At 43.5% G+C, this 13,203-nt stretch overlaps 1 protein-coding gene across 7 annotated transcripts in view; it reads left to right on the top strand.

Moving 5' to 3' along the window:
* The window catches only part of FAT3 (FAT atypical cadherin 3), a 427,681-nt gene that overhangs the window by 396,151 nt on the left and 18,327 nt on the right, over positions 1 to 13,203 (top strand). For all 7 annotated transcript variants that reach the window (XM_069808410.1, XM_069808407.1, XM_069808409.1 and 4 more), the window contains one exon: positions 3,703 to 4,171. In XM_069808410.1, coding sequence (XP_069664511.1) covers positions 3,703 to 4,171 — 469 coding nt within the window. The remainder of the gene's footprint in view (positions 1 to 3,702; positions 4,172 to 13,203) is intronic.

Raw genomic sequence — 13,203 nt, 5'->3', positions numbered from 1 at the left:
TGGGAATTTTCTGCCCAGCTAGGATGAAGCAGTGTCTCTCTGCTTTCGTCTTGGTGCAGAGGGTCTCTGCTGGCACCGTGGGCTGCTTTGGTGAGGGCTTGCAGAGTTTGAGTCTCTCTGCTGTGAGTCGGAGTAACCCAAGCTCTCTGCTGTGTTGGGTCACATAGATGGAGAAGAAAGCAGTGCCACGCGTTCAGTCCTGAGCTGAGAGTCTGATGGTACCAGCCCTTAACCAGACCAGTCATCCCACTGAGGTTATTGTCTGGATAACTGCTGAGCCTGGGCAACAGCATTGGCCATTCATTGGATTTCCATACCATTTGCTTGACTGTACCTCATTTAGTAAGAAGTTAACTTGAAGTTCAGCTTTTCTTGGTACCAAGGTCCAGGCTATAATCAAAGAGCCCCCTCTGAGGATTGAACAGTGTCCCTGACATCACAGCGGTTATGAGGGATCACGGGAACACCAGGGATTAATCTCTGAATCAAAGATCCGTGGTTGAATTCTCCGTGCTTAGGAGTGGAGACATTGTTTTGCCCTGTTGAGTGGAGGACCCTTCTCCTCCCTGCCCAGCCAGCCTCGCTGCTAAGTAGGCAGGACAGGAGCCCTTGGTGGCACCCACTCCTCGCCGGCTGTTCCTGCTCTTCCTCCTCCTCCTCCTCCTCCTCCTCGAGGGCCATCAGGGAACAAATATTTCCTCCCTGCCCCGCTACAGCAAGGCCTGTGACCATCTGATTAATGAAAGTACTTTTATGGTCCCATTGCTAGGGGTATCAGGGCATGTCACAGTCTTTAATGTACGTATCCGTAAAGCAGTGGTGTGAGGTAGGGAAATGACGTTATCCCTCTTTAACTGATGGAGACCTGAAACTAATGACTTGCTTGAGATCCCAGAGGAAGAATGTTGCAGAGTGTGGATTCCCATGCATATCTACCATATCTTAGGCTAGTACTGTAAGCATCAGACCATCCTTTCCATCTTTCACTCTAGCCTGAGGTAGGGGTTACTAGTGCCTTTTTAATAAAAGGAAGGAAACATAGCCTTTCAGACAATATATACTTACTGTATATGTCAGATCATCTGCTGGTATAAAGAAATAAAAATGGATGAGAAAGATGTATAAAACATATTTTAATGGCAAATCTTTTAGGTCATCATTTCCCGTATACAAATGGTGTAATATTTATCCCAGGTGCTCATATGTGGTGTTGTATTTATAAAGATAATTGGAAAAGCATGTTCTGTGAGTAAGGGTAATAGACATGCAGGCAGTAGGTCCTTCAGGGTATAAGTAGTCTTAGGGGAGGTATATGTATATTATACACAATCTGTAAAACAGTTTCCATAGGAAAAAGCCTTTTGACTAAGAAGCAAGTTAACTGCTTATCCAATGATGGCTGTTTTTCAAAGTGTGATATGTTGGCATGTATTTTTCTGTTTGATTTGTATTCCTGTTGAGCCAGACCACACTTTCTGAGCAGTGCCTTCAAGGTTTGTGGACTATTTTGTTGCACAGGGAGAAAAGAAACTATTGCTCCATCTCTGGAGAGAAAGCAGCTCAATTTATCAGGGCATCTTGTTTACCAAGATTCCTCCTGAGCAGATGGTTTAATAGGCCCAATTTCAATCTACAGAAATAGTTTACAGCTGAGGTTTGAGTCCTGTAAGAAAAGATTTTTTAATGAAAAATGATCCAGACTTATTTTTCTATACATCTATTAGCCTTTTTTGATTGAGTTGTAGGCGTACCAAGCAACATCCATCCCTCAGGCTTGTTGTATTACAATCATAGATCTCATTTCTTCTCAGTTTCATTACATCCTACAGGTCAGGGACTTCAGAAGAGCAAGCTACCCATAGCAGGGGCTAATTCTTGCTCTTCTGGCTCCTTCTACATGTGTATCCCTCTAACACCCCTCATGCCATGCAGAGTATGTAGGTAGCTGGCATTTATAGGGAGCTTGTCACATGCTTAGCATCTCCGTGTTCACCCCATCCAAGCGACTGCAGAGCAGTGGAGTGGTGTGGTTTACACCCCAACTGCCCAGTGTGACTTGGCTTGAGGTTACAGCCCAGTTCAAATTCAGCTGGTCAGAAGACTGAGGTCTGGAAAGGAGAGCAAAGTCCAGGGATCATAAGAACTCAAGATTTTACCCTTAGCTTTTCTCCAGGTAGTTTTGTGAACCTCCAAGGAGAATGAAGTGCTGACAATGACACGACAGCAGAGCCTGCTCCTGTAGATCAACAGCATCCCATTTACCTTCAAGCCACATCAGAGAGCCTGGCAGAGAAGAGTTTGAGCACCAGTTCAGACACACGCCAAGGGATATGTCTAGCTAGCACAGTTTTAAATGACTATTCATGCCAGAAACAGCCAAAAATGGCCAAATACAGATGGACACAGTGCAGCATCCTCACGTCTGCATTAGCCGTGCCAGTTTAGCAGGCCACCAAAACTTGGGGGGTTCTTGCATGAACAGCTATGGCAACTCTGCTCTGCTGTGTTGTGTTACGGATCAACCAGTGAGAGTACAATGTGTGCTGCAGGGAAGGATGAAAAAGGACACAGCGCCTGAACTTTTCAGGGGGATAAATAATGGGACAGAACTGTCTTGAGATGGGATTTGCAGAAATAAATACTTCCTAGAGCATGACATAAAGGTAAAATAATTGCAAGAGCTTTCAGAGAGCTTGAATCCAATTAATGTGTCATAAGAAATTATTTCCAGCCTTGTCAGCCATTTTAAACTTATCTGCCATCTGTTAGAGAAACCTAAAATCTTTGAGTAAACTGCTAATCAGCAAAGCAGCACTTCATACCTATTCCCTCACTCTGCACTTTGCCTGCCCCAGCAGACTAGCACAGATTTTCCCTTTATGAGGACTCTAGATGGGCGAGGGACAGGAGGGAGAGTGAGAAATCCTAACAATCCCTCTAAAGCCATGAATCCAGCATAAATATGAGGGAAGAAAGAAATGTAAGAGGCATCTTATGTCATCTGTAAGGTTTACACAGAGCGGGTAGTATAGAATCCTTGGAAAATAACTGACTTTCGGTCAACCAGAGTCTTACTGTTGTACTTAGAGAAACTGAACTTATGACACTTAGGGACGAATCCACACCTGCTGAGATGCTCCAAAAGGTTACAGAGGCACAAGATGTGTGCATGAGCAGAGCACCTAACATCCTCAGCTGAAAGCAGTGGCCATTGACTTTGCCACAAGCCTCTCTCAAACACTCAGCGGTGGTCCCTTGCCCTGACTGTCCTTTTGGCAGCATCAACGACCGGGAGCAGAATCGCAGCACACGGGTGGATGGTGGGACTTGCTCGGAGAGGCACAATTGCTCAGCAGCAGAGCCAAGAGCAGAGCATGAGTCCTCTGGTCCGCGCCCTTTTCAGTGAGACATATTGTTATCCCAGTCCTCGCCTGTGTTCTGCATCTATATTTTTTCTATATTATTTCAGTTTGCCTGCAGTAACTGGCTTTGGGTAAATTCTGAGTAAGCTGATATTTATCACATTTTTTTTGTTAATGATAAAGGCACAGCTTTTTGCTGTTTTAGTGTCATGTAGGAGAGCAGCTTTAACACTGTATAGACACTGTCTAGGAGTCCTCCGTGTTTCCAGATTCTCTATGAGAGCGTATTACGAGACGGCTGAGTGCCTGAAGCACTTTGATTTCTGTTTTCCTCCCACAGATTGTTGATGGCAAACTGTGGTTCCAGTTGGACTGCGGAAGTGGCCCAGGAATCCTGGGAATTTCTGGCAGGGCCGTTAACGATGGAAGCTGGCATTCGGTGTTCCTGGAGCTGAATCGCAATTTCACGAGCTTGTCCCTGGACGACAGCTACGTGGAGCGCCGCAAAGCCCCCCTCTATTTCCAGACTCTCAGCACAGATAGCTCCGTCTACTTCGGCGCCCAGGTCCAAGTGGATAACGTCCGCAGCCTGACCGACAAGAGAACAACGCAGGTCTTGAGTGGCTTTCAAGGCTGCCTGGATTCAGTTGTCCTAAATAACAACGAACTGCCGCTCCAAAACAAGCGCAGCAGCTTTGCAGAAGTGGTTGGCCTGACCGAATTAAAGCTTGGCTGCGTCCTCTACCCCGATGCCTGCGAGAGGCATCCCTGCCAGAACGGCGGCACCTGTACCAGCGTGCCATCTGGTGGTAAATATTTTGCATTACTTTATGGGTTGCCCCCCCTTGCCCCCCCCCATATTCCTCTACAATTTATTGCCAGAGATGGTTTTATGCAGCAGCATGCTTGAAAAATCTCATGAACTCTATAAAACTCTGATAGGTATTGCAAATTGTGTAAAAGCTGTTTGCTCTATAAATAACGGTGAAATGGTGCCCCTTCTCATTGCATTAGTGTTCCAGGAGGAAATTGATTTATTGGCTGTTAGGATAATCCTATTTCTATAGAAACCGATAGAATTACAATTACCGTAATGCTCAGCTGGATTTTTCAGGATCCATTTACAGCATCGAAGGCTGTAAACAAAGATGGTGATTTCAAACGTCCATCACAGATGCAACAGCACTGTTGCCTTTCTCTGTTTCTGAGCTGTCACAAATAATTACTGAGCTGTCCACAAACACCTTGGTCCTTTTGTGAGTGAGTAATTTGATTACATGTCTGCATGGAAAATAGCAAGTCCACCCCATTATAAACACCACCAGAAGTGTATTTTACAGCTTCCTTGGAGGCCTGAATGCTTCAAGGTCTAAGTAATATTATCCAAAGTTTATAGGGCATTGATTTAAACTGTGCTCGTGTTGGAGTTTCCTATCCAATGGTTATACGGTGGCTCCTGTGATTTGGTGCCAGTGACTTACTACCCAGTAATGCAGTGCACAAGTTACCAAACTGTAAGAACAGTCAGCATCTTTGCAGGAAAAAAGCAAATGGCATACATGTAGGACACTTCCTCTAGGGCTGTTCTCTCTCTGCAGTGTATGGATTTCCCTTCCAGTTCCCCATATTGTATTAGCAGGCAGCATTGCTCACCTTTTCTGGCAGACTAAAACTTCCCTGAAAAGGAGGATGCTCAACAAAGAGGTCTTCTGCAAGTTCAGAGCTTTCCATCCACTTATTGTCAGTGGTTTTGGTCATGGTTCCCTAGGGATGTTCCCACTAAACTCCTTTTTTATGGAGCATTTAACCACTACCCCAGGGCTTTCTGCTTTAATGTGTCCATGCAGTTCCCTTGCACCCATAATTATTATTTCTGGTTTTCATTGTTTTAAGCCTTGTTCTCATATTTCCTTCCTGACCCCCCTCCCCCACATAGATTTTTCTAAACTTTAGGAACTTCCTAAACTTGAGTTTTCAAGGCTGAAATCTGGTGAGACCTGAGCAAAACTGTCAGACAGAAGTTTCTTATTTGGATAACCCTGCCCTTATAGGGTAAGCCCTGACAATGTGGATTTCCTGATGCTGAGCTATCTCAGCTAGCATCTCCTCTGGATCCTTGGCTTTGATTCAGCCACCTCTTCTGCCATGCCGGGGCAAATGTTGCATCAGGGATGCTATCGGCTTTGCTGTCGGTGGAAGGAGATGGGAGGACAATTGGGAGGAATGAAGCACAGCAGTGGCAAGCCAGGATGTGATGTGCACCACGAGGAGAAATGTTGCTGCTTGTGTGTGTTGTTAAGGGTCTTTATTTACCAAAGGAAGGAAAGAAAAGGAGTGCTGCACAACAAGGGCAAAAGGAAATCATTCTGATGCAGAAGGATGCTGCAGCCACTGAGAGAATTGCTAAGCAAGATTATTTAAATCCCTAGGAAATACAGCTGTAATATGTACCTGAACGTAACATGGCTTTGATTCAGACTCCATACTTAATAAATGAGGTTAACCATTTGCCTAGCATCCTAGGAAGCATGAGAACAGCTCCTTCCATCGATTTTATTTAAGTCTATTTACAGTATTGCTCAGCAATCTCGTGATGAGTAAATTGAAACCTTTCTAACAAAACGCTTTACAGTAATTCTTTTTTCCCCAGTGCCATGTGCATGCCAATTCAAACTGAGGGGAGACGTGGGGTGGGGGAGAAACAGGCAGCGCTGAAGATTGGACCCATTTTACTACTGGAGTGGCACGCACTGTTTTCATGTCAACATAATTCGCCGCTGGAAAGCAGTCATGGAACTGATTTAACTTGCCTGCGTTCCTGCCTTGGCGAGGGGGGCACGTGCCCTGCAGGGATGTTTCGGCTGCCTGCCGTTAAAAAAATCTGTTTGCTGTTTTTACTGCCTCAGCAGTGTATGTAAATAAAGGATTGTTATAAAGCCATAATTCCAGTGCAATGGGCCCTGACTGTACGTTGGTGGTTCTGCAGCCCAGCCCACAAGAAGGCATGGGCATTTTTGTTTCCACCAGGCAAAGCGATCCTGTTGTTAGTGTCCTCCATATGCAAGAAGGCCACGTAATTAAATTCCATACAGCATTGCAAATGCTAGTTGTGGAGCCACAAATTGCAGCATGCATTTAAGAATCATCAGCCATTGTATTCGCTGACATAGATGTTAGCAGCTGACTTTCATTTAAAATAGAAAAAAAGTAATAACTCTTCACTTTTTATCTTAAGAAAGACAATGCCAGGTTTCTTCTTTTTTGGTGAGGGGAAACATTCAAAAATATACCATGCAAAGGTCCTTTTCCTAATCGCAGGGCATTCAGTAGCATCACAGTCTCCTGACTAACATTTTCTATGATATTATCCTCCTGTTAAAGTTTCTGGAGAACAATGTTCGTTTTCCTAAACAGAGAGTATTTGGCATAATGATAGGATTTGTTTTAATAAATAAATTGTCTAATTTGAATTTTACAGAGCAGATTTGGTATACTGTTAACATCCTTTTTCTTACAAAAACCCTACTGTGCTTTACAAGAAAATTAAGAGAGAGAAAAAGGAAGCTCCAATTTATAGCTAACTTTAAAAGAAAACAGTCAAGCAAAGGTTACCCAACATTATAACATGAAAGAGTTGCTGGCTGCATGCCAGAAATCAAAGGGGCCGTGTCTAATTTACATATAATTTGCATAAATTGATCATCTAAACCACAAACCTCCATAATAGTATTCCTGTTGTGAGATCTTCCTTTCAATAGAAATGCCTACTGCCCTGTTCACCATTAATAAAAAGCTGCCTTTGACTACCTTCCACTTCATCCTGCAGTTACAGGAGTAGGGTGATATTACGGCCCTGTTTGGGGAATTGCTAAAGCGATGCTGTGTATGCACTAGGAGTATGTGCACGCTGCTGCTGTTAGGGTTCGTGTGGGTAAATTCACAGCAACTTCGAAGCGCCTGGCTCAGGGACAGTGCTGCGCATGGGCTGCCCAGAGCTCGGGACCGATGGCAAAGATACTGCCCCGAAAGGAGAGTTGGCATAGTCCACCCCTGCTGGCTCTTTCCGTCTGACCTCTCTGCACATGGAACAGCAGGACAAAATGGGGACCTTAGCCTGCAGGAGAAAGCATAGATAGCTCAGATGCTCTGAGACATCACTGAGAGTACAGAAAAACCTCTGTGCTTTCAAAATCTGGTTTCTGGGCCAGCAGAAAGCGACCATGACATGAAGCTCTGCTTGCACTCATGTGTTCCCACGGGTCCAAATCAAGTCCTGCGGCAGCAGTGTATTCTCAGCATTGTCGGTGGTTAAAGAGAGGGCACTGTGTGTCCAGAGACCCCACAGGGAGATCCCCTGCACGCTTTAAGAGGGCTGGGAAAGGGGGACGAGCACTCACTAGGTCTGACAGTTCGGGAGAATCCTAGCAGAAAGAGCTATATATGGCTTTAGGAGAATTTTCTTGGGAGACACTGGAAACCACAGCCCTGAAATATAGGCCACATTCGTCCAGACTTTTCAGTCCCTACCAATAAGTACAGGTCAGTAAAACTATCTTCAAAGAAAGTTGTTAACATTTTGAAACCTGACAAACAGCATGACTTTCAGAAACAGCTTGGCTCTTTGGACTGAAATTTCCCAAGAAAATTCAACCAAGTGTTTAAAGTGTGGTTAAGCTATAAGCTGCTGAATATGAGGTCTTAAAATGGGAAATGTCGCACAACCTTAATAATAGAGTGGCGTTACTAGGTCTGCCAATAGTAAATGTATGTTTAGCTGCATGAATAACAACATGAGCAATCACAGCAATAGAAGGCCTTACTGTAATCAAATGCAAACACTGCGCCAAGGTTTTCAACCACAGAGAGAAACCTCGTGCTTGTAAAGCCTGCAATTATAAGTATAGTTACTTCCTTTTAATTTGATCAGTCCTATATACATCTGGCTTTGATTGAAGTAAATGGCTTATATGAATACGCAATTTTATTTGAACATGAAGCATTTGAGCAAAAATATCTACTGAGTCAAGGACTATGGGCAGTGTGAGGACCAAAAGACATTGCTGTCCCCTCTCCTCATTTTTTTCTTTTTTTCTTCTTTCTTTCTTTTATGTACAGAGTTAAAATCCAAAGGGAGGGGAAAATGCAACCTGGCACTTAGGTGGTGTTTTTACTAAATGTTTTAAAGCATGTTGGCAACATTGACACATGGGCGGGTTTGAGGATTAGGTAGTTCATAAGAATGACATTAGGGAAAAATGGGTGTATTAATACCATAGTCGTGAACTGACCTGGTCTTACTTATGTTGATCTCGCTTTTTCACACACACAAACAAGCCAGCATGCTGTAATGTGAGCATACCAAACACACATCAGTTAATTTTTAAAACCTTTTTAGAAATGTGGGGGGGGTTAATCTTTTTTATGGCTGTGCTTTTAGACATCTGGATTTAAATTCCCACTTTCAAAGCACATACATGCCAATCCTTTCATAGAAAGCACTGGTTTAACAACGACTGAGGTTCATTTTCATACCAACTACTGGCAAGAGGCAATCATCTGTTTGAAGACAGATAAGTTAAATCTGAAGTGGCAGGAATAGGTATGGCTGAAGAACACACAGTTCTTGAAGGTGGCTTGGTATGTCTATAAACATGCCAAAATACAAATGCTGGGAGAGGTCCTCTTCACTTTCAGTTCTTCTCATCAGTTAACTTGCCATGAAACACTATGTGAGCAGGGCCAAGGGCCTGCCTGTTTCTGGACATTGAGTTTGTCAGGTCTAGCTGCACAGCAGGGAAAGAAACTACGTGGGGAGATCAAATGCAAAAGCCAAAGCACGTAACAGATAAAAGCCAGCTACTCTTGCATGTGATAGATAGAAACAGGAGCATACACATGTTCAAAAAAAGAATTGGCAGCAGTTCGGAGCATCCTCTTTAATAAAGTCAAGTAAACCTGAGGATAGACAGACATTCAGATGCTCAGGCTGGGAATGCTACCAACAGAGACGTTCACTGCATAACGGCATCCCATCTGCTGATGGCACCATGCCTGCCTTTTGCCACTGTCTCAGCTTATTAAGTGCCAAGCACTCATAGGCATAGGCAGGAAGCCTGTGTAGCATCCTCACTTACAGCATGTTGCTCTTCGGTAAGGTCTGCGCTGAAAAATCCCTTTTCCTCTGGATAGGGACATGGCAACAAGGCAGGAAGAGAAGCTGTTGGAGTCAAAGGGAGAAGGTGACTCAGCTACATAGAGGGGACTCAGATTAGTGGAGGAGCATGAGAGAAGCCTTATAAGACAACCAGAAAGCCCAAGACTATGTGTAAGCAGGAGAGGGCTGTGTCTACATAATGTTTTAGATCACAAATGAGCGTTGACATGAGTCTTCTGATCATCCCCTCTCACTATGCTTTGGTTCCCACTGTGGAGAGGTGAGGTCTTGGAGGGCAGAACCAGGCTTCCTTCTGGATGGTGCTGAGCTGGAAGACATGCACCAGGAGTGCAGCTAACGTGATCCTAAACCTTAGAATCATAGAATGGTTTGGGTTGGAAGGGACCTTAAAGATCATCTAATTCTAACCCCCCCTGCCATGGGCAGGGACACCTTCCACTAGACCAGGTTGCTCAAAGCCCCATCCAACCTGGCCTTGAACACTGCCAGGGATGGGGCATCCACAGCCTCTCTGGGCAACCTGTTCCAGTGCCTCACCACCCTCACAGTGAAGAACTTCTTCCTTGCATCTAATCTAAATCTACCCTCTTTCAGTTTAAAGCCATTGCCCCTTGTCCTATCACTACATGCCCCTGTAAAAAGTCCCTCTCTGACTTTCCTGTAGGCCCCCTTTAAGTACTGGAAGGCTGCTATAAGGTCTCCCTGGAGCCGTCTCTACTCCAGACTGACCAACCCCCAACTCTCTCAGCCTGTCTTCAGAGGAGAGGTGCTCCAGCACCCTGATCATCTTCATGGCCCTCCTCTGGACTTGCTCCAACAGGTCCATGTCCTTCTTATGTTGGGTGCCCCAGAGCTGAATGCAGTCCTGCAGGTGGGGTCTCACGAGAGCAGAGTAGAGGGGGGAAAATCACCTCCCTCGACCTGCTGGTCACGCTTCTTTTGATGCAGCCCAGGATACAGTTGGCTTTCTGGCCTGCAAGCGCACATTGCCGGGTCATGTTGAGCTTCTTGTCAACCAACACCGTCAAATCCTTCTCCGCAGGGCAGCTCTCAAACCACTCATCGCCCAGCCTGTATTTTTGCTTGGGATTGCCCAATCCATGGACCTTGCACTTGGCCTTGTTGATCTTCATGAGGGTTGCATGGGCCCACCTCTCAAGCCTGTCAAGGTCCCTCTGGATGGGATCCCTTCCCATTACCTGGATATTAAATTAAAAGTGTAATAAAAACTCTTTGTTAGACCTAGGATGCACTCCTGACCAAAAGGGTTTTCTTTACGATTGCACTTTGTCCATGGCCGTGTGGCTACAATGTGCTGTAGCGGGCAAAATTACAGCCCCTGCTGAGAGGTTTGGAGAAGCATAAAGGTCTGCCAAGTCTGCTGGCCAAGTCAATATATGCTGTGTACTGAGCCATCGTATCAGCTCTTCACATCCCTACTCCATGAATTTTGACATATGCTTTGCTGTGTTGGAGACCTCCCGGGTGAATGCTCTGCAGCTCTGAGCATGTGTGTCACGGGAAAGTTCTGTGTCTTTTGCCAGTGGCTCAGAGTTGCCAGGTGTAGGGCAGTGCTTCCAACAGGAGGAAAAGTCAGTGATAAATATTGTCATTTAATACTGTCTTGTTTTATTGCCTTTTTTATTTCTAACTTTGATCCCTAGACTTAGAATCTGTACTGAATACTTCAGTCTTCTAATATCTGACTGTGTTCCACCATCATTAAATCAAATTCAGTCAAAAATGTAGGCTTTCAGAAGCACACTTTTCATTTTGGTCTTGTTCATACATTGCCCAACAGAGCTCTGAACCATCTGGAGCATTCAGTTTAATCTCCTCTTAGTATAAAATGTTAATTGAAGTTAGTGCATCTTTAATATAAACAATAAGCAACAATAATAATTAATAAATCCATGTTCCTTTTATACTTAGTGCTTAAAGGATTTTTTTTTTACCAACTCAGTATTTCTTAAGTTTTTCTGCAGTGAATAAATGTAACAGAATATGTTACAGACTGAGAACCCAGAACTTAATCAGCTGAAACAATCAGAAGACATGAAAAGTGACTCAAAGGCTTTATCTTGCAAGTGATTGGCAACTAATAACTTAGGTACAGAAAGCTGGTTTTTAAGGTCACTTTAAAGCTATGTAGGTTTAAAATATCAGTCAGCAAATAGAACATACCTATTCTGCTATTATATATGGCAACAGATTTGTTTATGAATAAAATATTTTATATTTGAATTGAACATTTTCATTTCAGTTAAACTCATTGAGATATATATATATAAAAAAAAACATTACTGCAAATTTTTGAACTATAGATGTCACTGTTCAGTCATAAAATGAAGCACTGAAACAGCCTTATTTATTCATGCTGTGATTTCTACCTACAGTATTTCTAGATCAGGTACTTTGCCAACTAACAATAAATCTTTCATACAGATGGCATCAAAATGCAATGCCTGGCGCGGTCGCAGTTTTGTAATTCTTGAGGCACAGATCTCTACAGGTCCAGAAAATTGTTTGCATTGTCTGAATGAGATATGTGTAAAAGACACAAAAAAATAATCCCATCTTGCTGGTGCTGACCAAATACACTTTCTAGGAATCCCCAAAGTCAAATCATTTCTCTCCTTAGCTCTGCAACCTTGAAAACAGCAGTGCTTCTATCTCCCTTCCTATAGCAGGACAATGAAACAGCATGATATTTAAGTATCTCTTTCATTTATCTTCAGTTAAATAGGATTGGACTCTTGACTGAATACGCCAGCAAGTCTGGTTCCAAGTTTGTTCTCTAAAGCCTGTCCTCATGAAAGAATTCAATTAGAGTAACTGAACAAGGCGAATTGAACCAGATGGGACATAAAAGATGGGGGAGCCTTAATGCAGAATTGCTTTTGCCTCATGCCTCTGCACTGGGCTTTTCCATGTTGTTTCCATGAAATTCTTTTCCTTGTAACTGTGCTGGAAACTCCTGCCTTGTTTCCTAGAGCAGTGGCTTTTAAAATATGTTTGGGTTTGGGGTGGGGGTGGGGGGGTGTCAGGTGTATAGATATAAATGGTTTTTAAAAATATGTTTAGAAAGCTCACCACAGAAGGATGATATTTCAGCTACATCAGTTTGTTCTCCAATAACTTTGACACTGAACTGAGTTGCATTCAACCATTTCATCTCTACCCCCAGCAGTATTAATGGCAGGAAAAGTTCCTTGTTCCAGTTGTTTAATATGCTATATTCAGTAAGTATGTGAACCCCATAACTGGAGCTTGAACCTTGCCTGCACATCTGTTTGGGGCATTTAGATTATGTAAGCAGTTTTTTAAAATACCAGCCAGAGTGTTTTACAGATGTCCAGGAAAATTTTGCTAGTTCAACATCTCTAATCTGGGATCCTTTCCATCCCAGGGACTGCCTTAGCCATTTCATGGCTTTCACAACCTACATGTTCCTTGCTCTTTTGAAGTGTAAAAGCACTTGGATTTCAATATCCAGTTCACAACATAACATAAAGAGACATACTGCTTCACTGGATTTCTTCGTGACCTTAAATAAAGTTTTTATTAATGGCATCGTGCCATACAAAATCACAAAGAGAGGGAAAAATAACAAGAGATTTGTCATTTGATACTTGGCAGAGTGAACTGATGAGTTTAAAAAACCCA

The sequence above is a fragment of the Haliaeetus albicilla genome, chromosome 20 (genome assembly GCF_947461875.1).
Source record: "Haliaeetus albicilla chromosome 20, bHalAlb1.1, whole genome shotgun sequence".
Lineage (NCBI taxonomy): Eukaryota > Metazoa > Chordata > Aves > Accipitriformes > Accipitridae > Haliaeetus > Haliaeetus albicilla.
This window is presented reverse-complemented; position numbering and strand designations above follow the sequence as displayed.